At 47.6% G+C, this 24,160-nt stretch overlaps 9 protein-coding genes across 9 annotated transcripts; 5 read left to right on the top strand and 4 right to left on the bottom strand.

Moving 5' to 3' along the window:
* Nucleotides 1–175: 175 nt before the first annotated feature.
* Nucleotides 176–870, bottom strand: F4812DRAFT_363617 (uncharacterized protein). The gene has a single exon (XM_047931878.1). It carries the CDS (start codon nt 788–790, stop codon nt 374–376), a length of 417 nt encoding a protein of 138 aa, XP_047790672.1. The 5' UTR covers nt 791–870; the 3' UTR covers nt 176–373.
* A 1,674-nt stretch (nt 871–2,544) lies between these two features.
* On the top strand, nt 2,545–5,437 carry F4812DRAFT_426426 (nucleotide-diphospho-sugar transferase). The gene is made up of 3 exons (XM_047934012.1): nt 2,545–2,797; nt 2,887–2,943; nt 3,001–5,437. Exons 1-3 carry the CDS (start codon nt 2,696–2,698, stop codon nt 5,041–5,043), a joined length of 2,202 nt encoding a protein of 733 aa, XP_047790673.1. The 5' UTR covers nt 2,545–2,695; the 3' UTR covers nt 5,044–5,437.
* A 201-nt stretch (nt 5,438–5,638) lies between these two features.
* On the top strand, nt 5,639–8,177 carry F4812DRAFT_426427 (prim-pol domain-containing protein). The gene is made up of 5 exons (XM_047934013.1): nt 5,639–5,944; nt 6,001–6,198; nt 6,280–6,726; nt 6,811–7,902; nt 8,068–8,177. The coding sequence occupies exons 1-4, from the start codon at nt 5,712–5,714 to the stop codon at nt 7,475–7,477; spliced, it is 1,545 nt and encodes a 514-aa protein (XP_047790674.1). The 5' UTR covers nt 5,639–5,711; the 3' UTR covers nt 7,478–7,902; nt 8,068–8,177.
* F4812DRAFT_458796 (YggU-like protein) lies at nt 7,735–8,365 on the bottom strand (the record flags this gene model as incomplete). The annotated part of the gene is made up of 2 exons (XM_047937414.1): nt 7,735–7,902; nt 8,159–8,365. 2 exons carry the CDS (start codon nt 8,363–8,365, stop codon nt 7,735–7,737), a joined length of 375 nt encoding a protein of 124 aa, XP_047790675.1.
* A 662-nt stretch (nt 8,366–9,027) lies between these two features.
* F4812DRAFT_458797 (uncharacterized protein) lies at nt 9,028–10,992 on the top strand (the record flags this gene model as incomplete). Its single annotated transcript, XM_047937415.1, has 3 exons — nt 9,028–9,115; nt 9,189–9,236; nt 9,302–10,992. The coding sequence occupies 3 exons, from the start codon at nt 9,028–9,030 to the stop codon at nt 10,990–10,992; spliced, it is 1,827 nt and encodes a 608-aa protein (XP_047790676.1).
* Nucleotides 10,993–11,478: 486 nt separating this feature from the next.
* Nucleotides 11,479–13,261, bottom strand: F4812DRAFT_426436 (uncharacterized protein). The gene is made up of 5 exons (XM_047934014.1): nt 12,917–13,261; nt 12,674–12,793; nt 12,370–12,570; nt 11,827–12,274; nt 11,479–11,581 (listed from the first exon to the last, which is right to left on the bottom strand). Exons 1-4 carry the CDS (start codon nt 13,116–13,118, stop codon nt 12,180–12,182), a joined length of 618 nt encoding a protein of 205 aa, XP_047790677.1. The 5' UTR covers nt 13,119–13,261; the 3' UTR covers nt 11,479–11,581; nt 11,827–12,179.
* A 432-nt stretch (nt 13,262–13,693) lies between these two features.
* F4812DRAFT_426440 (Metallo-dependent phosphatase) lies at nt 13,694–15,452 on the top strand. The gene has a single exon (XM_047934015.1). The coding sequence runs from the start codon at nt 14,108–14,110 to the stop codon at nt 15,074–15,076; it is 969 nt and encodes a 322-aa protein (XP_047790678.1). The 5' UTR covers nt 13,694–14,107; the 3' UTR covers nt 15,077–15,452.
* Nucleotides 15,453–16,867: 1,415 nt separating this feature from the next.
* On the top strand, nt 16,868–20,803 carry F4812DRAFT_458800 (cysteine proteinase; the record flags this gene model as incomplete). Its single annotated transcript, XM_047937416.1, has 4 exons — nt 16,868–16,961; nt 17,030–18,447; nt 18,516–18,909; nt 18,963–20,803. 4 exons carry the CDS (start codon nt 16,868–16,870, stop codon nt 20,801–20,803), a joined length of 3,747 nt encoding a protein of 1,248 aa, XP_047790679.1.
* A 567-nt stretch (nt 20,804–21,370) lies between these two features.
* Nucleotides 21,371–22,546, bottom strand: F4812DRAFT_458801 (uncharacterized protein; the record flags this gene model as incomplete). The annotated part of the gene is made up of 2 exons (XM_047937417.1): nt 21,371–22,158; nt 22,342–22,546. 2 exons carry the CDS (start codon nt 22,544–22,546, stop codon nt 21,371–21,373), a joined length of 993 nt encoding a protein of 330 aa, XP_047790680.1.
* Between the last annotated feature and the right edge of the window lie 1,614 nt (nt 22,547–24,160).

Consider the following 24,160-nt stretch of genomic DNA (forward strand, 5'->3'; position numbering starts at 1 on the left):
CCTAAAAGCATGGAGAACATGATTCGCTGAATTGGGGTAACTCCTTATCTGGACGAGTGAGGATTATAGCTGAGAGTTTCGAGTTTCTCTCTTGAATGACTCAAGGATGAAGCACATAAGAATAATGACATATCCTTTGACTGGCGGACATTTGTATCGGTAGTGTTTTTTTTTTTTTTCCGAGTAGAGTACCAAGGTTTGAGGTAGGTATGTTTTCTTGGGAGATGTGATGTTGAAGGAATTAAAAAAAGGAAAAGAAAAAGACATGCTCAAAAGGGTTGAGCAAATGAATAAGATAGCGCAAACTCAATATGTCCATGAAAATACACTGACCTTAGAGAGAAAAAAGTCATTTGCACCTGCCTGGCCTTTTTCAGACCGAAAGTACTTTCCTTTCATGTTTGGAGTTTTGTGCTTGTAGTGGTGGCACTTGCCGTTTGCTGACAGTGTTATATCGTGCATGGCTTTTTTTCGATCCATCCGATGGCAGGAACCCGCGAACAAGACCGGAGGGGCGGCACTCGCATATTTTTAATGGAAAGAACGACACTTGAGAGGAAATAATGTAATTTCTCATCTGTCTTACACTGGTTAAGACGAGAGAAATGAAGTAAAAAATACCTATTTTACATGGTAGGGAAACATGTGTTTTATACTCAGGATAAGGAAACCAACACAATCCAGACTTTGCGAAATTTAATATTAAATACGAAAAGCAAACCCAAACTGTCGAGTCATCCCGGGCTTCCGCTACCATTAACGTTTTATGTAAACTCATATGTGATAACATCTTAGGTGAGCTTTTAGCATATCTGTTATGAGTGTACGCGTACAAACTTCATTAATTTGTGACAGCAAACAATAGAACGTTGCAAGGGGGCAAAAAGGAATATTTAAAAAATAAAAAATAAAGAGCATGGCTGATCCCCTAACGAATATATTATTATGGACGAAGCCTGGCTCAGCCTAGAATGCGATCGAACTTGCGTAGTGTCTGTAAGGATTTACCGTCCAATCCACTTAGTTGCAGAATGGCCCCGTCCCTATTCCCCTGCACGTGGTGACATGATCTGCGAAATCTAGACACCCGACTTTACCCCTATGGACCTATGAACTAGTTAATAGGAAATTCTTGATTGACGATCCTCTTATGGCCTAGCCTTCCAGAAGTATGGGGGAAGAGCCCCAGGAAGTATTAAAGCTTTGGTACAGGTCGACTCCCCTGGACCTTGTTCCTTATGTGTTTGCGTTACAACTTCCCCGGATTATCATCTACCCCTTGCTCTAGATAGTCGACAACGACGAGTTTCAACGGTTGGTGTTACTACCTAACACTACCATGATGAAATAAGCGGTCCAAAATAAATCACATATACAAAATATGAATCGTAGATACGACCCAATACCTGACCTACACATAAGCGGTTAGTAGTATAAATGTACCTTGCTTTTAGACCTAACCGGGTTTCTGTAAAAGAGCATAGGGCTGATGAAGAAATACCATGTACTCACCTACCTTAGGTAGACATCATGTATATATGTATGTATGTAGGTGCCCAGGGCTCCGGGGAAGCACTACATTGTGACACGTACAGGTCGTTCGTTCGTTGAATGTGAGAAGGATAAGAGCGAATCCCAAGCCACCTACCTAACCCAAGTAGCTTAGCTACATCTCGACTTATCTGAGCTACATCGAAGATCTACAATATTGAGGCCTTAATCGAGACCTCGAAGCATGCCAGTACCCTACGTACATCGTACCTACATACATATGTGTACGGCACATGTCACATGCGCCTACATATGTAGGTAGGTAGGTATGTATGTATGCAAGCCGCGTAAAAGTAACGGTCGACGTGCGTCTGCGGCCCGGGGGGGCTTTGGCTGACGGAGTTTGGTTTGAGGTCTGGATTTCTGGAATTCCAGCCTAGACCGTAGTCCGTTGCACGGCAGTCATTCCACCTTGGCCCACTCTTACCGTTGGTCCCCTGCGTCGCCTGGCCTAGACCGTCCCTGATCCATGGTGGAATACCAGACTACATGCTTGGACACTACCTAGGTACACATACGGTATCTCGCTGATCGGCAACGTGCGTACATATCTACATAGGTATAGGTGGTGTCTGGCGACGTGTTTTATCGTGTAGTTTCGTATCCTAATTCAGCGGTTGGCTATTTGGATGGTAGATCCTGTCTCAATATTAGATTAGGTATGCCATATTAAAATGCAAACTTTAAGATTCATAAAAAGGCAGGAGTTTAGTAATTGAACCAACAGTAAGTAAATATAAATAAGAAGCTTCAAATTCAGATCGCTTTGATATGTATGCTCTTTAGCTAATCCCGGAGAATGTCTTTAGGTAACGGCTGATTTAGACGCCACGGCTCTGTAAGTATTTATTGAAGGTTGCTAAAGTCAAACGGGATTGGAACAAACCAACCTGCCAAGGTCCATGATTACCTAACCTAGCATAATCTGAAGTCCCTTAGGTAATTATAGGTACTACTACGTATCCGCATAAATGAATTGACTGCACCCATTAATGCCATATTTTGCGGAATATCATATTAAGCCACATATTCACTACTGCCCCTCCATCAACTTTTGACTCATTCCCAAGTCCCAAAATCTAAGCTCAACCATCACAATATCGCCTACAATAAATAGTGCGAAAATAGTGCGAATTGGACCGCCATGTCGCAAAATAAACCCGCACGAGGCGGCGCTGCGGCTAAAGGCAAAAAATCAAATAAGTCAGGAACTGAGGACAAGAGGGAAGACGTTCTTCAAGCTGTGGTGTGTATTTTTTCCAAGCATCGCGGGGCATTGGCGGGAGAGCTATCGATCGTATGGCTAACGCGGTATATGTGCTTCTGTCTATCTAGCTCATAGCAGATTCGTTCCAGACTCGTTTTCTCCCGTTCTCCCTAGAGAAGCCAAGAGTACGTCCAACCTACCAACCTTTCGTTTGTCTCTGATTGCTAACCAAAAACTCGCAGTGTCTTCTCCCACTTGCGAATACACCTCTTATCGAATACACGCTCGAGTTTCTTGCCATGAATGGCGTACAGGAAGTCTTCATATACTGTGGCGCCCATCATGATCAAATCGAGCGATACGTCCACGACTCGCGATGGTCCCCTAACTCGAAGTCGTGTCCCTTCTCTAGCCTTGAATTTATCCGTGTTGCCGATGCTAGGTCCATAGGCGATTTTCTTCGAGATCTAGACAAGCGCAACATCATCGGAGGAGACTTCGTACTAGTACATGGGGACCTGGTTTCCAATATCTCCCTTGATGCGGCTTTGGCGGCGCACAGGGCTCGTCGAGAAGCGAATCGAGACTCGTGTATGACGCTGGTGCTGCGGGAGGCTGGCGAAGGGGATCACAACACCAAAACCAAGGGAATAACACCGGCATTTATAATCGATCCTAACGCCAAGAGATGCCTACACTACGAAGAGATACATCCGTTACAGACCGATCATTATCTTACCCTTGACCCAAGCATACTCGAGAATCGCGAAGCGGAGGCGCGCACAGACCTGATCGATGCCGAGATTGATATATGCACGCCGGATGTTCTCGCCTTATGGTCCGAAAGCTTTGACTACGAGCTCCCCCGAGCCAATTTCCTCCACGGTGTGCTGAAGGACTGGGAGCTGAACGGGAAGATGATTCACACAGAAATTGTGAATGAAGGCTACAGCGCGCGAGTTAGGAATCTTCAGATGTACGATGCGATTAGCCAGGATGTATTGAGTGGCTGGACATATCCATTCACGCCTGAATGCAATCTCTTACCGGGACAGTCCTATCAAACTCAAAGCGACAACGTGTACCAGGAGGACGACGTTGAAATCGAGTCTAAAAGCGAAGTATTTAACTCAATTATCGGAAAGGATACTCATATTGGGCCAGGAAGTATCGTACAAAATAGTATTATTGGTCGGAATTGCAAGATCGGCAGCAACGTTCGAATTAACAACAGCTTCATATGGGGTGATACTACGGTCCACGACGAGGCCGTAGTGGAGCACGCCATCATAGCCGAGAAGGCAGTATTGGGTAAAAAGGCTGTAGTCCATGAAGGCGCGCTTGTATCGTTTGGAGTTCAATTGGGTGACGAGACAGATGTCAAATCTGCTACGATGTTATCCCTTCTTTCTCATAATGGACAGCTCGCATCACCACAGCCTGAATTCGTTGGTTCTGGTGGCAAGGGGGCGCTGCTTGAGGATCTCGAGGATGACGAAACGGATGTTGATGACCCGTCGAGACTGCAAAAATCACTTATATACTCTCTGGAAGATCTTGACCTTTCCGATTCTTCTGTCTCGACTCTTGCGGACGACGACGATTTGTCTGACGACGAGTCAGGTCCGGTATCACCCAATGCCAGCCAGCCTACTTCGAGATCTCGGCTCTCTTCTTTTGCTTCCGATGATTCAGGGGCACCGACGTTTTCCTCTTTTCATTCTGACGCCGTCCATGGGTTACTGGATGTTCTCCGCGGGACATCGGGTAACTTTGAATCTGAGAAGCTCGAATTCATGTCATTACGGCTTGCTAATAACGCATCCGACGCCGCTATGAGGAAGGCAGTTGCGACGGCCTTTGTTCGGCGCGCGGTCGAGCTTATAACTTCGGAGAATGACGCATTGGAACCATCAAAGGCTGCTAAGCAAGTACTCACCTCACGGGCAGGCGCTACAGGTTTCGTCTCGGAGGTTGGAGTTGGTGATCATTCCGTATCGGAACAAGTCGAATTTGCGCTAGCAGTTCAGAAAGCATGCGTAAGCAGTTCCAGATTTGTTGAAGTTGCCAAAACTGGAAACCTCCTGGCTGCTATGCTGCAGCAGATGTACGATCTTGACATTCTGGAGGAAGAAGGTATCCTAGCCTGGTGGGAAGACGACAGGGGTAAGGAGGAAGGCTTGATGTTAGACGTACGGGAGAAATGCCAGCCACTAGTTGAGTGGCTTGAAAACGCCGACGAGGAAAGCGATGAGGAGGAGGATGACGACGATGATGATGAGTGATGCACATAATCATAACACCTTGCGAGACGAATTCGACCAAATGTTCATCCTTTTCATCTTCACGCAGAGATACCTTAATAGCGCTAACGGTATGCTATACTGAGCGACGAGGTTCTGATGCAAGAACTGCCCGCCGCCCTCACCACCATTAAATTGGCTTTGGATGTAATCACGAATCCTATGGGGACATATTCTGGGGCTCATCAGGAGCAATGCTACCTAGAAAGGGTTCATAAAAGATATAGGATTGTGTCAATGTACATGGGTAGAATGATTCGCAGCTAACTGCTATTAGCGAAGATAGTAAGGGGTTGGCATAGGGCTCTCTTCTATCATGTGCATAGATCGATCCATAGTGAATAGAATAGTAAAATTGCATCCGGGTGTCTCAGAATATAAACTTAGAAAAGTTGTATGGTGTTTTCAGGAGATTCTTCCATGTACCTAGGTACCTACAATACCTGGTACCTAATACCTATGAATGCCCCTGGACACTTACATAATACGCGTTTATGCGATTAACGCGACGACGCGTCTCGACGCGGTTACTTGTAGTATTTCAATTAAACTTGCCCCTCCATCCTTCAAGCCGTCCGCAACATACCTCATACAATACCTACCAACCTAGGTACCCTTCATAAGAGTGCCATTGGGTTAATTGTACTAAAATGCCTCATTCAATATCCCCCGAGACTGATAACCAAAATACAGGCACCGTCGAAGAGACCATGGCTGACGCCCCTGTTAACAACGACGACGGTCAAGACGTTGACAATGACGTTACCATGGAGGAGACAAATGCATTACCGGTTCCTATAAAAGGGGAGGATAAGATGGATGTTAAGCTGGAAGATATCTTTGATTCTGATAACTCGGACGACGAGTTCCCATCATGGGCGCCGTGAGATACCGAATCTACTTTGACTGGAAGACTACCTTTTTTAACAGACGATATAGTGACGGACATGTTCCCGCAACGGCTACGAACCCTGAGGTTATGCGCACGTTCTACCAGCGATTATTTCCTTGGCGGTATCTGTTTCAATGGCTGAACCATAGCCCGACTCCTACCAACGACTTTGGTCACCGCGAATTTGCCTTCACTTTACAGAACGACATCTATTCCCGATACAATTCCTTCCCCACCGCTGACCTGTAAGTTTTCTTACAACTTCACGCTTTCTTCTTTCTTCTCTGCTTGGAAGCACCACGGCTCATCATATCTGCTTGTTGCAGACTTCGAAAAGATGTACTGCGTTTACTACCGTCCCGTTTCGAAATCGGACCCATGTACACGACGAACCCGCGCGACCGCAAGACGCTGCGGAACTCGAGCGCGTTCAAGCCGCTGGCCAAGGAGCTGTGCTTCGATATCGACTTGACGGATTACGACGACATCCGGACGTGCTGCAACAAGGCGAACATCTGCAACCGCTGCTGGCAGTTCATCACCATGGCCATCAAAGTGGTAGACGTGGCCCTGCGCGAGGACTTCGGGTTCAAGCACATCATGTGGGTTTACTCCGGGCGAAGAGGTGCGCACGCTTGGGTCTGCGACAAGAAGGCGCGCACGATGGACGATCAGAAGCGCAGGTCTATTGCGGGATACCTCGAAGTGATCCGGGGCGGCGCGCAGAGCGGGAAGAAAGTTAACGTGTGGAGGCCGTTACATCCGCATCTAAGGTATGGCTACCCAGGTACTTTTTACAGCTGTGAAGAGGTCTATTCAAAGCAAAGTACATCTACTAACAAAGTTTCACACTACAGCCGGAGTTTAAAAATCCTAGCGCCGCATTTTCAAGAAGACGTTCTGGAAGTACAAGACCCGTGGTCCTCACCGGAGCGGGCAGAACATCTCCTCTCCCTCCTCCCGGACAAAGCCCTAAACGACAGCTTGCGCAAGAAATGGGATTCTTCGCCGGGCCGCGCGAGCACGTCGAAATGGGCCGACATCGATTCGCTCGCGCGCTCGGGGGGCGGCAGCAAGAACCTCGACACGAAAGCGCTGTTGGACGCCAAGCAAGACATCGTTCTCGAGTACACGTACCCGCGGCTCGATATCGAGGTCAGCAAGAAGCTGAACCATCTGCTCAAATCGCCCTTCGTCGTGCACCCGGGCACGGGGCGGGTGTGCGTGCCGATCGACACGCGGAAGCTGGAGGACTTCGACCCGCTCGGCGTGCCGACGGTGCAGGGGCTGCTAGAGGAGATCGATTCCTGGAGGCCTGATGGTAACAGCGATGGTGATGGTAATGGTAATGGTGGGGGGGAGGACGGCTCCGAAGATAAGGCCAAGAACCTCCAGGACTGGGAGAAGACGAGCTTACGCCCTTACGTCGAGTATTTCCGGAGCTTCGTGCTGGCGCTCATGAAGGACGAGCGGGATCCGAAAATTAAGCGCGAAAGGGAGGAGAGTCAAGCAATGGAGTTCTAATTGAGCCATGCATGGGGGATTACGGGGCACTCTCGAGGTTTGTCAGTCTTTTATGGCTGTAATGTTAGGTACCTGTATTCGGTGGAATGAATACCTCTCTCGGTATTACGGCATTATGCATGGAGTTTTAGGTATTCTAAGGTTGGGGACTATGTGAATCATACAGGTAGTAACTATGAAATAAAAGGTACCTTATCTTTTTTTTCTTTTCTTCTTTGACGCCTCTCTCTCTATCTCATTAATAGTAGCTTGTGCTTTTACGATGTTTCCTGGCTGAGGAGTTTCTGTTTTACAATAGCCACTAGGTCCTCGTCGTCCATACCGCTCTTGTCTCGCCGAAAGCAGGCGCTCGCGATGCTGATGGTTTTGTCCCGGTTCTTCATGCCGTGGGTGATTTGCAAGTCGGACTTGGCGACGCCTAGGATCTGGAGATGTTTGTTGTGTTAGATGAGCTCTTACCTTAGGTAGGTACATGATATGATATAATACTGAATTTCTGATTTTGATACTAGGAGACTTTATATTATATAGGTAGTGAGTGCATACCTCATATGATTGCCCCAAGGAAGGCTCATAAGCCAGGTACTTACTTACACTGAATATCTCTAGTTATATGGAAGTGAAATACACATATATCATCAAGTACCTAATGCAAGAACAATCTCGATACTACCTACTCACCTCGCTTAATATCTCGATGACGGCCTTGTTGGCCCTGCCGTCTTGCGGCGGAGCGGATACGCACAGCTCGACAGACTCGTCCGTCACGGCGGCAACTCCCTCCCGCACTTTGCTGGCGCCAGGGCGTATGTGGCACCGCAGCTGCAGGATCTCGGGGGAGGACGGCTTGGATTTCTGGATCAAGGTTATGGCGTTGCGGGCTGCCATTGTTTCTTTGTTCGTTCTTATCTCATCGCCGTCTCGGATGGAGCAACAGAGGTACCTAACCAGGTATCTTGTGAAACTTTGGGGGGTACCTCGCCTAGGTAGCTGATTTATTGTTTGGATGGAAAAGACCCACGTCGGGTGATGTTGTATCACATTGGAGTTTAAGAGTTGACTGTAATGTAAATATTGTGGTTGATTGGTTTGGGTCCTGTCACATGTGTATTTGAACAATCCTATTGTGACAAGTCTCGAGTACTCGGTACATAATCTTTTATACATTAGGAGCTTGGGCCACACTTTGCATACCATGCAAGGATGCAGGGTCTAAGATAGGAACCTAACTTAAGTATGCGATAAGATACAATGCTTGCAATTGTCTCTGTACATGCATAGAGGTACCTCGTAGTTACATACATGTATGGACCTTGACATAATTGCGACGGCTCAAACTCATATTATTTCCAGATTTCCAAGAAACAACAAACAATTTCGGTTGACTGCATCCAGATAACTCAAATCCTCCCAGTTCAAGATTTTCTCAGGATTTTCTTTCCAACTTCTGGTTTTTTATTTTCTCATAGGACTCGATATGCGATCCTTACTTTAATAGTTGTATGCCGCACAATATTCGCCTCATTACGCGCTTAACACAAAAGTCAATGATGGCGCTCGATCAGGCCAACAGCGCCAGCCATGGCTATACCCTCACAGCTCTTAACCGATGGTCGGTTGCAAACAAGAAGCTGCCTCGTACGTATCCGAGATAAGCCTCATGCATATATATATCCATCAGCAACGTTCCTCGCTAACAGTAAAACCTTAGCCGTTGGCAAAATTAATACCGTCCACGTTTACGACTTCGATAATACCTGTTCGCCTCCCCCGTATCTTTTTATTTCCATACACTTCCGCGACTAACCTTACCCACGAATTTAGTATTCCAAACTCCTCTACCTAACCCTAAGATATGGAACGCCTCGACTCTAGGTTTATTAGGCACCCCCTATGTCTTCATCAACGGCGGTTGGTGGCACGATTCGAGGATATTAGCTGCGACTGGCGAGGGTGTAGAACAAGAAGAGAAACGAGCGTGGAATGGCTGGTGGAACGAGAAGATTGTGGAGCTGGTTCGTCTGAGCATGAAGCAGGACGATGCACTCTGTGTTCTACTGACGGGACGGTCCGAGCACGGATTCTCCCAACTGATAAAACGAATCGTTGCGAGCAGAGGACTCGAATTCGACTTAATTGGTCTGAAGCCCTCTGTTGGTCCCAACAACGAGCGTTTTCCGAGTACCATGGTCTTCAAACAAGCCTTCCTCCGGGCCGTATTAGGAACCTACAAAACAGCATCGGAGATACGCGTTTACGAAGACCGCCCCAAGCATGTTGCTGGTTTTCGCGATTTCCTAGCCGACTACAATTCACAGCAAATCAGTATTGGACGATCTCCAATTACCGCTGAGGTCATTCCGGTCTCCGAATTGTCTACGACTCTCGACCCCGTCGTCGAAGTAGCAGAAGTACAACATCTGATCAACGTCCATAACGAATTGGTCAAGAAGAAAGGAAGCGATGCTCGAGGCGCGCCTCTGACTATTAAGAAGACGGTCTTTTTTACGAGTTACATGATCGCGCCAGACGATACAAAAAGGCTCATCAAACTTCTAAACTCCCAGGTGCCGGACGTTACGGATTTGAAGTACCTTGCTAATACCATACTCATCACTCCGCGTCCTTGCCCGAAGAACATTTTGGACAAGATAGGTGGTATGAACTCCAAGATGAAGTGGGAGGTCGTTGATATCGGCTCTCTTCAGGGCAATATCTGGGCGGCGCGCGTGAGGCCCGTACCGGCCAACGCCACTTACCATACAGACAACCCATCGCCTTCCGTCGTATTAGGCTTGAGAAGAGGTGCCCGCCCGCCGGACGTTAACAAAATCCGGAACTGGCAGCCGATCCCGCCCGATAAATCCTTCGTGTTCGAGACGACGGTGGGCGAGAAATACATGCTTCGCATCGAGCGGGAGGATCAGGACGGAGACCAGTACGAGAGCCAACACGAGAAATTCTCGCACAGGGGCTCGAAGCGCAAGTTCCCTGGCGACGACGACCGCCATTCCCGCCAGCACGGCGGGAACTTCGGCAATAATAACGCCCGCGATTACCATACTTCGACCCATCAGGGACACGGACGAAGCGGAGGAGGCGGTGATAATCGCGGCCGCGGCGGTTACAGAGGTGGCAACGCCTCGAGAGGGAACCGCGGCGGCGGTCGCGGAGGCTTCAAGGGCTCCGGAAGAGGCGGCAAAGGCGGAGCGCACGGATACCGGTCTCTCGACGACGTGGAAACGCGCGAGAATCCCCAGAGCGGATTCAACCCGTCCACGGTGTCGTACGACGACACTTTCCCCTCGCTACAGGGTGGTGGTGTTGGTGGTAGTGGTAGTAGTGGTCCGCCGCACCCCCAGCTCCAGCCCCCTCTGCCGATCGCTCCGCAGCAGTACGGCCAGCTGTTCCCCCAGCACGGTCAGTGGCCGGCTCCGGGGGGACCGCCTCCGCCGCCATCCGCGCAGTCTCGGCCCATAGGAGGTCCCGGACCGGATTTACAAAGTTTTTACTAAGATCGGGGTACCTAACCAGACCTAACTCAACCTACCTTAACCTAATATTCTCGAAGTTGAGTTATATAAAAACGTGCTTCGTGAAAACATGGTTCCAGACTACCTAACCGAGGTACCTATATTGAAGAAATATGTCAAAAAAGAGGTCCAAGTCCCGTTTACAGGAGTTAGTTTAGGTACCTCTAGGTAGTTGTCATGCGGGTTTCTCGAAATCTGGACAACGTTACGCGACGTAAAGTGGTTCGTTCTAGATGGTTGGTATTATTTTGCAGTAAAGCATAGGGGAACAGGGGTTTTTTGTTTTGTTTTGTTTTGTTTTGCGGTGTAGCTTGTGTACATATATAGAATGGCATACCAGGTACCTAGCCTTGCCCTGTTGTGGTTATGGTTATTCTACGAGGATAGGAACGCCGGGCTAGTTAGGTACGATTTAGGCGTTTTGTTGTTTGGCAGGGATTCCCAAAAAGTCGGGCATTGTGAACAAATGGCAAATAGGCATTGATTACAAAATTACTATGTTATGATACTTTTATATGCAAAATCATGAGAGAGAGAGAGAGAGAGAGAGCGAAAGACGTTGGTTGACGATCTAGAAGAAAAAAAAATGGATGCGTTAGTCTCGGTTTCGCGTAAAGGGTAGTGTAGGTAAGTTTCGAGTAACGAGGATCCCGCGCGCCAGACAGTAAATCAGGTAAGATAGAACAATGGTGTATTGGATGAATCATGCTCGTGAGACACGAGTCATAAACAGCCTCTTAAAGAGAAACTCATCATATATGAAAGGCGCGGGGTAAGAAAAGAGGGGGGGAATAAGGAGAAGATGAATTGACTTACCACAGAGTCAAGATATTGCGTCCTCGGCAAAGGCTAGGTTTTGTTTTTCTCATCATTGTGCCATAGCGCCCGTATAGAAGGCGAAGGAAGTGTGGTTAGAACACATGAGGATATGCGATTCTATATGTACAAGGTATCCTTCTTGTTTTTTCCGGCCTCTCTCTCGCGCTTATTATAGAACAGAGGCCGTATGATGATGATGGCTTGTCGCTTATATGATATAGGCGCGACTTGTCAGCAGTATTTCTTTTTTTTCTGTTCATGGGGAGCTACTCGAGTAGACAGTGCTCTTGCTCCCTGATGTACTGTAGTAGCCCTGTGAATTGTGGTTGCAGGATTTTTCATCTCTCTGCTTAATGCACGTCTGCCGAAACGGGGTTGATCTCAACGCCATACTTCTCCTTTAGGCGCTCCCGCCTGCGCTCCTCGTAGCCCGGAGGTTTAATACCTGCGAGGGTAATTCTCGTTAGTGTTTCTATTCGGCGATAATAACGCGAGGATTGTGTGATGTGGAATGCAATTGCAATAATGCGGTGTAAATACCTCTTCCCTCTCCAATATTGGAGATGGTTTCTGTGATGGGCCGCCGGCGGTTCTTTCGCAAATACTCCTTGCGCTCGTACTCGTCCATGTCTTGGAGCTCGGGGCGGGGCCCGCCGCGGAGGCTGCCACCCGTGAATTCGAAGGTGGACATGATGACGGAGAAGGCGGCGCCGAAGCCGAGGATCTGGGGAACTCGGCCGGCTGATTTTTTTTATGAGGAGTTAGCAGGTAATGAGGACACGTTGCGCATAAACATGGGGATTGATCAGGCGACGAAAAAAAAAGAGAGAAAAAAAAGACATACTCCTAAGGCCGATTGTAGCACCAGAGAGGAAAGAGGCAATCGTCACGTTCAGCGTGTCGTCCTTCTCTCTTAAATTTGCGGCGGCATCTTTGGAGAATGTGTATACGGCGCCGACGGCAGCTATGGAAATTTCCCCACGGTTAGCTTAGCTTCGCTTTCCCCGCCGCGGCGATAACAAGCTCCTCCCCTCGGGTCTCTCTTTCTACGACGTAGAGCTTCTGATTAGGTACTGATTAAACGTACTGAACATTCCAATGGTGCTACCAGTCCTGCTGAAGACGCCCCAGACGCCGACGTTGCGCTTGGCGAGGGAATTCTGCGCGGCGGAGAAGATGAAGCCTGCGGCTCCGCCGAGCAGAGCGCCTTTTATTCCAGACTTGATGGCATCGTGCTGGTGGAAGTGGTGCTCCTTCGGTTCGGCCTGGACGGAATGTTGATTCGCCATCTTGACTCAAGCCCGAAGGAGGCTGTTCTTTTTTTGAGGGGGGATGGTCTCGAGGGATGTGGGAATTAGTTGGTTAGTTGGTTGATTGATGTAATTTCGGTGGAAGGAGAAGTTGGTTAGTTAGAGATATATGTGAGGTCGTTTTAGCGGCTCCCGCTAAAGCTTTTGAGCTTGATAGGTAATCGGATCGTAACCGCAATTATTCCGGTCTTTTTCCTAAATGCGCCTCATGTGGCTGGTCGAGGCTTAGCACTCCCGATACTGTTAACGATGACTCGCTCCAATACACCAAACTTTAATTACCTCTTGTTAATTGTAGACTTCGTAATCTAGTAATAAAATTCGTAGCCTGTAGGTAATCTTCAGATACAAACTGCTTCGCCAAAAAGTGTATTTCTTGTTAGCACAGTTCCTATTACGATATATCTGACCCATGAGTATGGTACGATTCATAATAGAGTTGTATGTGGTGTTTCATGCCAGGTAAAGCACCTAGGTAGGTACCTATATTTAAGTTTACTGTCTGGGATTAGCAAAAAACACTCGCAGACATGAGTGAAGTGGCCATGCCGGATCTCCCCATATGTAATTTACATAAGACAAATATCCCTCTTATGACTACCTAGATTATCACCAACATAGCTCAAAGAAAACAAACGTCCAAATCACATCAAATTACACCAGGTCGTACTAAATCAAGTACGTCAGGAATCTGCAACACATATCTTAGTCGTACATTTCAAGCAGACTTTTATCGCCATCCTTATTCACCTGACTATTACTTATTTAGTCCCGATATATAGGAAATCCGAAAGGGAAAGTTTAGCTACATTACACTTCATCAGTTCTACTAGGTATTAGGCAGCTAGCTTGGTCTCCCAAACCAAAAGTTCGTATAAGGAAACTATTCGAAAACATACCCTCCTAGGTTATATTAGGTATTCAACAAGCGAACGTAATAAATTTGGCCGTACCACTCAACCTGTAACATGGCTATCAAAACTCGATTCCTCATACTTTCAGATACACATGGGGAAAATATACCCAATATACAGCATATACCCGCAGATATAGCCATCCACTGTGGTGACCTTACCGATGAATCCAAAATAGAGGAGTTTAAAACAACGATTAAACTTCTGAAAAGTATCGACGCGCCGTTGAAGCTAGTTATCGCAGGAAACCACGATTTTACTCTTGACGTACCACTATTCAAGAATAAGATTGCAGAAAACCCGGATTTACAGCCCGAAGATGTGGAAAAAATCTACGGGGGTTTCGGAGAGATACACCAGCTTTTTGAGGATGCGAGAAGTGCCGGGGTGGTCTTTCTGAAGGAAGGTATATACCACTTCGAATTAGCCAACGGAGCCAAGCTAAAAGTTTACGCCAGTCCCTTTACACCATCGTTAAGCAACTGGGGATTTCAATACAACCCTGAGGAGGGACATGACTTTGGTATCGACAAAGAGATAGGGGTTGACATAGTAGTAACACACGGCCCTCCTCACGGAATAATGGATTTTACCAACTCACGACAAAGGGTAGGATGCCCCCAACTTTTCGGTGCTATTGCTCAGGCTCGACCAAAGTTCCATTGCTTCGGCCATAACCACGAAGGATGGGGAGCAAAGCTGGTCACATGGAGAAAAGAGGTGAGCGAGGTCCCATCTCATTTCGCGGACATCGACAACGAACAATCGACAGTAATTCAGAAGCTATCTAATCTGAGCAAATCGAAATTCGACACGCCCGAGACGGCGGAGGAAAAATCAAAGAAGAGAGCTCGCCTTGGTCGTGAAGGATATATCAAAACGAGCCATTGCACTGGTGACCAGAACCACCTCCAAGCTGGTTCGCAGACTCTTTTTGTGAATGCGGCAATTGAAGGGGTCACCGAAGATTATCCAATGCAACTGCCTTGGTTGGTCGACCTCGAGATGCCAGAGTCATTTTGAATTTTGTATGAGCAATGAATGTAAGGGCAGATGGCGGGAGGGAGGAGGGGGTTAACACCGCCATTGGGCTTATAGGAGGAACTGAAAAAGGATGAGTCGAAATATGAGGTACCTAATAAAAATCAATACCATGATATTCAGACTAATTATTGTTATAATATAAAATGTTGTGAAGCGATGTATAAGTTAGTTTTGGCTGCAGAGCTATCCCTGGATAACGGGCAGTAATTAGGCTAGTGTACCAGATTTTAAGCACTAATAAGAAATTATTCCAACCCTTGCTACATGCTAAAAAGAGGAAAAGGAATAATAAAACTTTATGAAAGGTAGTTTACGTAGTTACGTACGAAGCAGACAGCACTACTATGTACCTAGGTAGTACCTAAGGTTGAGACATAGCACACGAACCAATTAGGTACCTAGGAAGCTTACGTGGGGCGGTGGACTAAGTGGCGGAACATTCTGGTATCCGAGATAAGCGATAAGCCCCAGTTTCTCCAAAGCCACCAACTAAAGGCGGCGCATGGTTAGTACCTTTTTGGCTTTTGGGGGGGGACCTTTTTTGCTAATCGTCAGAAAGCTTATTGATGATCATAGGAACTAGCGGATAACCTATACTCAGTTACCCTCTAAACTCGAGGACTACGCACGCATCCTTTTTCTTATGGAGAGACTCGTCAGTTTTTTATCTGAATAAAATCATCATAAAACCACGACCTCTCTCTTTCTCTCTCTTCCCCCCTCTCCCTCTCTTGTCTCTGTGTGTCTTGCTCTCTTGCACAGGTATTCTCGGTTAAAAGTTGCCTGGAGCATCATCGTTCACGTGCGTTGTTCGTCTTGCTTCTTACGTCGCATTTATTTCCTTGCCCTTTCTTATTTATTTATTTTTGCCCCGGGTTCTTTTTAGGCCCCTGTCACATTCGTTTGACCTAAGGTCATTAATCGAGTGCATCGGGATGCAACCGTGAGTTCATTTATGCATTTATTTATTTTATATTTTATCCTTCAGTCTTTCATCTAACACCGTCTTTATTATCAGTTAAGTCATACATACCAACCAGTTATGAGAACATCTCACATTTCCGTTAAAGGTACGGATATTCTCACTTCTCCCTCCGCATTTTTCAGTGTCGTGATAGAATAGATCCCGTGGGGGCATAGGAGAGTCCCCTTTCTTTTCCTCTCACTCTCAGTCACGGCTTTGTTGAATAATTTCAAGTCGGAGACTTTGGGTGTACTTTGGGTGCACTTTGGCCGGGATGGCTTTTATTTATGGTGGCAACGACCACCTGCAGCTTAGCGTTGTGCTTTTCCATGCTCGGGCTTCTAGGTGCCCTTATTACGGCTACCTAGCAAGTCTGACTGTATCACGAGTCCACGCTGGTCTGCTGAGATGGTTAAACGGGCTGGTACTACCTACCCGGGTTCTATGGTCGGACTTTGAACTGTCCTTAACAAATGTTATGAATTAGTGATGAGCTGAGTTTGAACCATTATGAAAGGAAATAGAAGACTTGGATTTCACGGAGATTACTGCTGGGTAGGGATATAAAACAACTCTACATGTACCTTGAGCATACAAGCATATGCTTGAAAAGGGGGAAAGCACTTGAAGAAGCCTCCCTTTACTTCTTTTTTTCTTTCTTTTTTTTTGTTACTTTCATCTATCATCATAGCCGCTTGAGATTTGCTAAATCATGTTCTAGGGACCGTGATCAGCCCAACTTACACCCAAATCTAAACCGACCGTCTCCCTTGGGATTCCATACTCCACAGAGCTCGACTAACAGAATGGCCTCTATGGATGTGCTAGATGATACGGCAGAGCTCCGCCGGCTCCAGTCAATAGCAAGGCGTGATCTACAACACCTACCAGATCCTCAGCGTGAGTCTTTATATATACGTCCATGGGGCTAACATATTTTAATAGACAACAGCTAACAATTGTCAAAGCCCTCACATCTCCTCGCTTATTCCGTCAGTTTCTTAGTTCTCAGCTACTAGAATTTGACTTCGACTTTCATTGTACAAGCCATGAAATGCAATTAGTTGCGACCCAATCATACCGAGACAACAATATCTGTTTTGTTTCAATTGTTTGTGGTCGGTGTCGCTACCATTTCCATATACGGAGCAACTTCCATCCTGTTCGGCCCTATAATGATGAGCATCGCCATCATATGCTCGCCCGCTGTTGCAAAAAGCCTACAGAGAGCCACAAGGAAACCCCAGAAATCTACGATGACACAGTTGGCTATGCCCGGTACATCTGCGTGGCTGATAAGTGCCTATTCAACGTGGAAATATCCGTACTGCCTTCTAGGATTCCACTGGAAGATGCGGCCAAGTTCTATGATCAAGATAGAGTTGCACGCAATCTGATATCCGTAAAAAAGAACGATCCAGAACGGTACTTGGACATGAACGACACATCGAACCTAAATTCGGCAGGTATACTTCGCAGATACCTGATAGACTCACTCCAGCACGCTAGCGAGCAACCGTTGAAGATTAATAAACGCAACAAGAAATTCTCGGTATGTATGGGTAATGATTTCGATAGCTTGTTGAAATTTCTAGGATTTCGCGAAGGAGAAGATGTCGAGGGTGGTGAGCCATGTTGGCTCATTCCTACTCCTGAAAAGGAACAGAACCCGACCCCTGTCCGAACGTTACGAGCTAGGGTGGAAGACGCTCAGGTGGAACTTGATATACTGAATGGCGAAACAACAATCCCTGCCTGGGATAAACTGCTACAAGTATTCCAAGGGGACTTTCCGAATGGACCTGTCGACGCGAATATCTCGAGCGTCACGGAATCGGACTTGGCTCTGCTGGGCTGTCTAGCAATGTATCCGCCTCAATACTTCAGCTGGGCCGCCATTCTCCTAGCCGGGTTACGCCCTAGATATCGCGATGAATATCTAGATGCCGCTCTACGCTGCATCCAGAATCGCAGCGATGATGCATCGACTGAGATCATCATGTACAGGTCGAGATTCGATGAGACATCCCCTGTCGACATAAGGGTGCAGGAAGCCTTTGCTTTTTTCAATGTCTCTCTGCAAGATAACCTAACGCCGGACTGGTTCTTGACCAAGTACTACGATATGGCTAAATATGACGGAACTGACGAGTTCAAGGCTCAAGCTCAGCAGCACCTTGAGGCCATCAGCAGTTATCTAGGAACGGATATCGTGAGCGGGATCGACCCTACAGCTTCGAAGGCAACAGAAGAGCCAGGACTCATGACGTCGATTCCTAATGGGTCTGGGAGAAGAATGAGCATCTCTTCGGCCGCAAAATTCCTGGGTGTCGAGCTCAATTGGACAGTAGAGCTTATTAGGGACTTTGTCCAACAGCTGGTACAGGTAAGTTGGGCATGTTTTGATATTTATTTACCTAGGCATACATGGTGCTCTTCTGACAATCGCTATAGGATGAGAGTACGAACAAGACTCAAGTCGTCGAAGCTATCGACGTGCTCTCTGAACTTAAGCGGCAACAAGATAAGCCTGAAGAGGCTGCAGAACTACAGCAGATTGCTGAGTTTGTTAAATTGACGGGATATGCACCAATGCTAGCATCTCAACCTCATTCGTCACCAATACCGGGAAGCTGTACTAGTACACCTCCCGGCCTGAAGAACATCGGCAACACGTGCTACCTGAACAGCCTCTTACAGTACTTCTATAACGTGAAGGTTATACGCGATATAGTATTGAATTTCGACCTGGTCAAACTTGACCTCGACGAGGAGGCGGTTGGACAACGTCGTACCGGGGGGAACGGTACTAGCGTTAATCTCGAAGAAGCTATCGTTGCTAGACAATGTGAACGACCTCTAATTTCATATTTTTGTTGACAGCTGCTGACTCGTGAACAGTCATAGAGATGCTTCAGGGTTTATTTAGCGACTTACAAACAACTACTGAAGCCGCCGCGCAACCTTCGCAAAAGCTTGCCAACACGGCACTATCATCAGCCAGAGATATCCTTGACCAACGACCCCAGAATATGCCTCCGCCTCCGCCGCTGCCAGCACGCCCGTCACCAGCACCGCCAGTGTTGTCTAAAGATAACCCCAATGCAGCGAATGGAGCGGCTAACGATGCTGTGAGCATTACAGTAGAGTCCGTAAATGATAAGCTTGAGATGGCCAGTTCCCGGAGTTCTCAAACGCTAGTTGACGAAGACGTGCCAATGTCATACGTCCAAATAGACACCCCAGATGACAAGGCCCCCGTTGTGATAGAGGCTCAAGAAGATGTCAAGATGCAAGATTCGATTGAATCTTGGTCCCTTGACGATAAAATAGCAGAGGTATCGCGCCAGCTAGAGCGCTCCGATAGGTCAGGGACCGAGCAGCAGGACGTGGGAGAAATTATCGGCAATATACTAGAACATTTTATGCGGGCAATTCGCCCGGACGGCCCCATGCCGGAGAAGCCAGATTTGCAAGCAGACAAGATTACCGAGACATTCTTCACTACGATAGTGAATTATACCGTCAAGACCAGGAAAGGACACGCGGCTGGCGATCTGGCTTCCGACCAAGAAGAAAATACGCTAAACGTCGAGATTGTTCCAGAGAGATGGATTACGGCGTATCCCGAGGAGGCCATCCAAGCACCGGCGGGGGCAAACGGTACTACAGGCGAAACAAATAACGCGCGATGCACGTTGCTCGCCGCCTTGGATCGGTACTTTGCTTATGAATCCATCGACGGTGGGGATCGCGCACGATATAGTAGCATTAGATCCCTTCCTCCTATCTTGCATATCTGCATCCAAAGAAGCACACCGAAGGGCAAGAATAAGAATCCTGTTATCATACCGGAGATTCTATGTCTCGATCGTTATATGGAGGCTGATAAAGGGTCTTCCGTGTGGCTCAGCCGCAAGAAATCGTGGGCTCTTAAGGAGCGCCTAAAGGATCTTGAGGCGAAGCCCTTGTGGGATATTCCAGATGGCGCTGGACAGTCGCAACAGTTTGCTGTTAGTGATGATCCCAACGCCTGGCCGAAGCTTAACGGTGACGCTGGAACGGAAAGGGAATTTAATGACGCAGATATGGAAGATATGACAGCTATGGCAGCGTCGGCCGTCGAAAATGCCACAGAGGACGCACACGTGCAAGAAGCCTTCTTCAACGACTTGGGGCTGAAGCATAGATTATCCGAACCGCTGGAACATAAGCTGTCAAAGAGGATAGCTACTACAGAGTCAACAACCGGGTATTCATTCGGCGATAAGTTCGCTGACCTTTCCTGGGAGGCTACTGAACCCCTTGGTGAGATGATTAAAGAAGAACTTGCCGACCTTCGTCAGAAGGAGGAGACGATTTTCGATGGAATGGAGAAGGAAAAATACAATATCCACGCGGTGATTTGCCACCGTGGTGGTACGTCGGCGGGACATTACTGGGTCTGGATTCGGGACTTCAAACGCAATGTCTGGTACCGATACAATGACGAGACGGTGACGGAGGATAATCGCGGTACGGAGGCCGTGCTAAACGACCTGAACGAGACGGGCGACCCCTATTACGTTGCATACGTCCGAGACGAGATAAAAGACGAGCTGGTGGATGTGCCCCAGCGCCGCAAGCCCGAGGCTAATAATAGCGGCGGCCAGAGCGCGAGTCAGGATTTTGAGATGATTGAGGGTGTAGCGTTCGACCCGGACAATGTGTTTCCTGCCGAGGAGGGGCAAGCTTCGCATTAGGAACCGACAGGGGATAGGTGGTGAGTGGCCTACTAGATAATCCTGTTATACCCCGATTTCTTGCGTCGTGGATTATGAGAGCACTGAGTAACGTGGTTGCATTGGCGGGGAGTTTTGTTGCGAAATATATGCGCGGGTGTTTTACTACGACACGATACCTCTAAGTAGAAACTAGGAAAATCTAGGACCTAGGTAGGCCCGGCAAAAGGCACATCTGCTAGACGAGCGCACAATAGTTTTTTTTTTTTTACGGTTGGCTTGGGCAGATACGACTTGTATTGTACATGCAGTGATTATTATCGTTGTCTTTATATTAGTACCTGTGTACAGGTAAGTAGGTGCCTAGAAGTAGGTGTAGGTAGGTATAGATGAAGGGGTACGCGTAACGTTAGGTTAGGTACCTATCTATAGGGGCTTTATGCCTCTCGACCCAAATAGGGAATTATTTTCACGACTACCACATAATTATAATTCTAATCATGATTAATTCCTATAGCGAAGGATAAATGGAACGGCACGGGGACAACTGCTTCGCGCTCACCCTCGGACCACTAGGTACTGCTGCCGCTACCGCCGGGCGTAACCGCCGTTCCGATCAGGAGTAGCAACATCAACATCATCAGCAGCATTACTAGTGCTAGCGAGCAGCCGGCCCAAATCGGGCAACACGGCAGCGCGCGACTTGTCGAGCAAGACGGGCAGAGACGCAGCAGCAGCAGCAGTAGTAGTAGGAGTAGCGGCGGCGCGGTTCCCGTTACCGTTGTTATGGCCCTGGTCCTGGTCCTGGTTCCCGTCCTCTTGCTCCTTGTAGTAGAACCTGTCGTTCCGGAGGTCGACCCACAGGAACCGGACGGGGGACCCGAGCATGGGCAGCCCGACGGCGTCGGAGAACACGGGGACGAAGGCGTCGAGGACCGCGCGGCGCGACTCCCGGCACGTGTGGCATAGGAGGCGGGCGGCGGGCTGGCGGTGCGCGAGGTAGGTCGCGCGCCAGTGGGTGGAGGTGGAGGTGGTGGTGGTGGCCCAGGGTTCGGGGAAGGGGCTGGCGACGAGAAACGGGGGGTGGGGGAGGCGGGTGATGTGCCATGTGTAGGATAGTGGGGTGGAAGGGGAGGGAGATGGGATGGGAGTGGTTAGCACGAGATGCCAGATGTATCGCCGCAGAGAGGGCGGGAGACGGTTTAGGCCCCATCCCGATCCGGAGTACTGCGGCTGAGGCTGGGCGGCGGCAGCAGCGACGGCGTCGACGCCTTCTTCTGGGGGACTGCTGTCCCGCGGGACTAGGGTTGAGTCCTCTGATACTTGACCTGGACTGGCATCGTCTGTTGTGGACTGGTCTTTATTGTTGTTGTTTCCTGCGTGTGATGATTAGTTAATTTATTTTATTTACTCTTTCCTGATATATACCCCTTATGTATGGCCCCGGTATAAGGTATGTGTACCTACCAGGTAGGTAGGTAGATATGAGGGGATTTAGACCATCAAAAAAAGGGATGGGAAGGGAAAAGGGGGTAAAAAGGGGTAAGGGGATTGGTTACCTTTTTTAGGACGGCCAGAGCGCGGTGGGATGGCGGAGGACTTGGCGCGGATGGCGGTGCGGATCTGGCTGATGGAGTAGCCGGTTACCTCCTCGATGCGCTTCTTGCTCATGGAGGCGTCGTAGTAGAGGGTCCGGACGCGGAAGCGCTCTCGCTCCGTGAGGTGTTTGGTGTGGATCTCTTTGGGTCGAGTTCCTGGCCGCATCTTTTTTGTCTTTTTTGTCTTTTTTTTCTCCTCTTCTCTTTCTGTTTAGTTATTTATTTCTTATTCCTTATTTGATGTATAATTTCATTCGGTGTGTAACTTGGCTTACACGATTTCTGATACCTAGTTGGGAGCTGAGAGCTGATGATGATGACTGAGGTGAGGTCTCGGTGAGCGCGGGATTTGGGGGAAGAAATGGAGTTGGAACGAAAGTTTTCCCGCAACGGCTAGTTCCAAGGTTGCTGATCGGCAAGCTCTAGGCGGTTATACCACACAATAGCGCTCCCCAATGTCCGTACGAGGTACCCCAAGGAGTATAGCGTATCTCGGCGATACTTGCCAGGGGTGTAAAACTTTCTGCTCGTTATTGCGATATTGACTTAACCAGCTTCGAATTTGGGTTAAGGAATATTTATCATTTCAGTACGTTTTATTCCTAATTACGACGTAGTTATACCATATACCATGATATATTCTAAACCATATCTCAATAAAACACAACACCATCGTACGATAACAAGTTCCTAAATTTCAACAGCCCACAGAGTCATTGACTAGCACAGGAAACAGTAAGACGAGCTACCAGTAATTACCTCATATGTGAGTTATGAGGCTCGGCGGCTCAGCCCGCCTAAGTTGGGTTGCATTACATAATGTCATCGGAAGGCAGTAGAAATTCATTGTGTATAAATCTTTTATATTAAATGATGGGCTAAGTCTTTGTATAGAGTCGACCACAGGTTGGACCCGTCCATCTACATTATCCTATGAACAATTCAACCCAGCAGGAGGACGAACCATTCATGGATAGAGATGAACTCGGATGTGAGCGTCTTAGTACATAGTGACCGATGCCTGTGGTGTTGAGTGAAACAAATCTATTTTATGTAATACTTCTGTACGTCTACTTCTTACACTCCATCACAAATTTCTCGTCATACACAATAGAGAATTGTGTGGCAGGATATCGTCAAGAAGATTATATTATGCAGAAAACAATACCGTAATGGACAACTTCCAAGGCTTTTAAGATTGTAACTTAACGTCGACAGTTTAAACAAGTACAATCTCACTAGAATTATGTTAATTATTTAAAATGATATAAAGAATTCCTATGTCTCTCAGTCCGCTCTCCTAGAATTATCATGAGATTATTTTGACATGGCTTTTCGCAACCCCCTTAAGGGGCATCGTTCTAATTAAGAAGACGTAGATCACCACACATAGTCCAGCCATTACAACTTAAAATGTTATTCCGAGATCCTCACAGTGCTATCGTGAATTGAAGATTTGCACGAAAGCTTCTTTCTGATCAAATAGTGCCATTATTACCTAGCTCCTTATAAGGTAATCTCCGTAATACATGGGTAATAATATCCCGAGCCAGTCACTGATAAGTCAGGCACACATTCACGCACATCAAGCACAAATCCACCTGGGTGGCTTGTTGCGACCATTAATAGACACTGATAATCTACACGTGCAAAAAGGAAGTTCATTCCTGTTCTCTTACTACATACATTCATTTGTGCACATTCGGCAATATCAAAATCCCGTCCCACGACATAATATAAACTCGGGTTGAATAGTAACGGTCTAAGCCTCGTATAATTC

The sequence above is a fragment of the Daldinia caldariorum genome (assembly GCF_022478825.1).
Source record: "Daldinia caldariorum strain CBS 122874 unplaced genomic scaffold F4812scaffold_7, whole genome shotgun sequence".
NCBI classification, from domain to species: Eukaryota; Fungi; Ascomycota; class Sordariomycetes; order Xylariales; family Hypoxylaceae; genus Daldinia; species Daldinia caldariorum.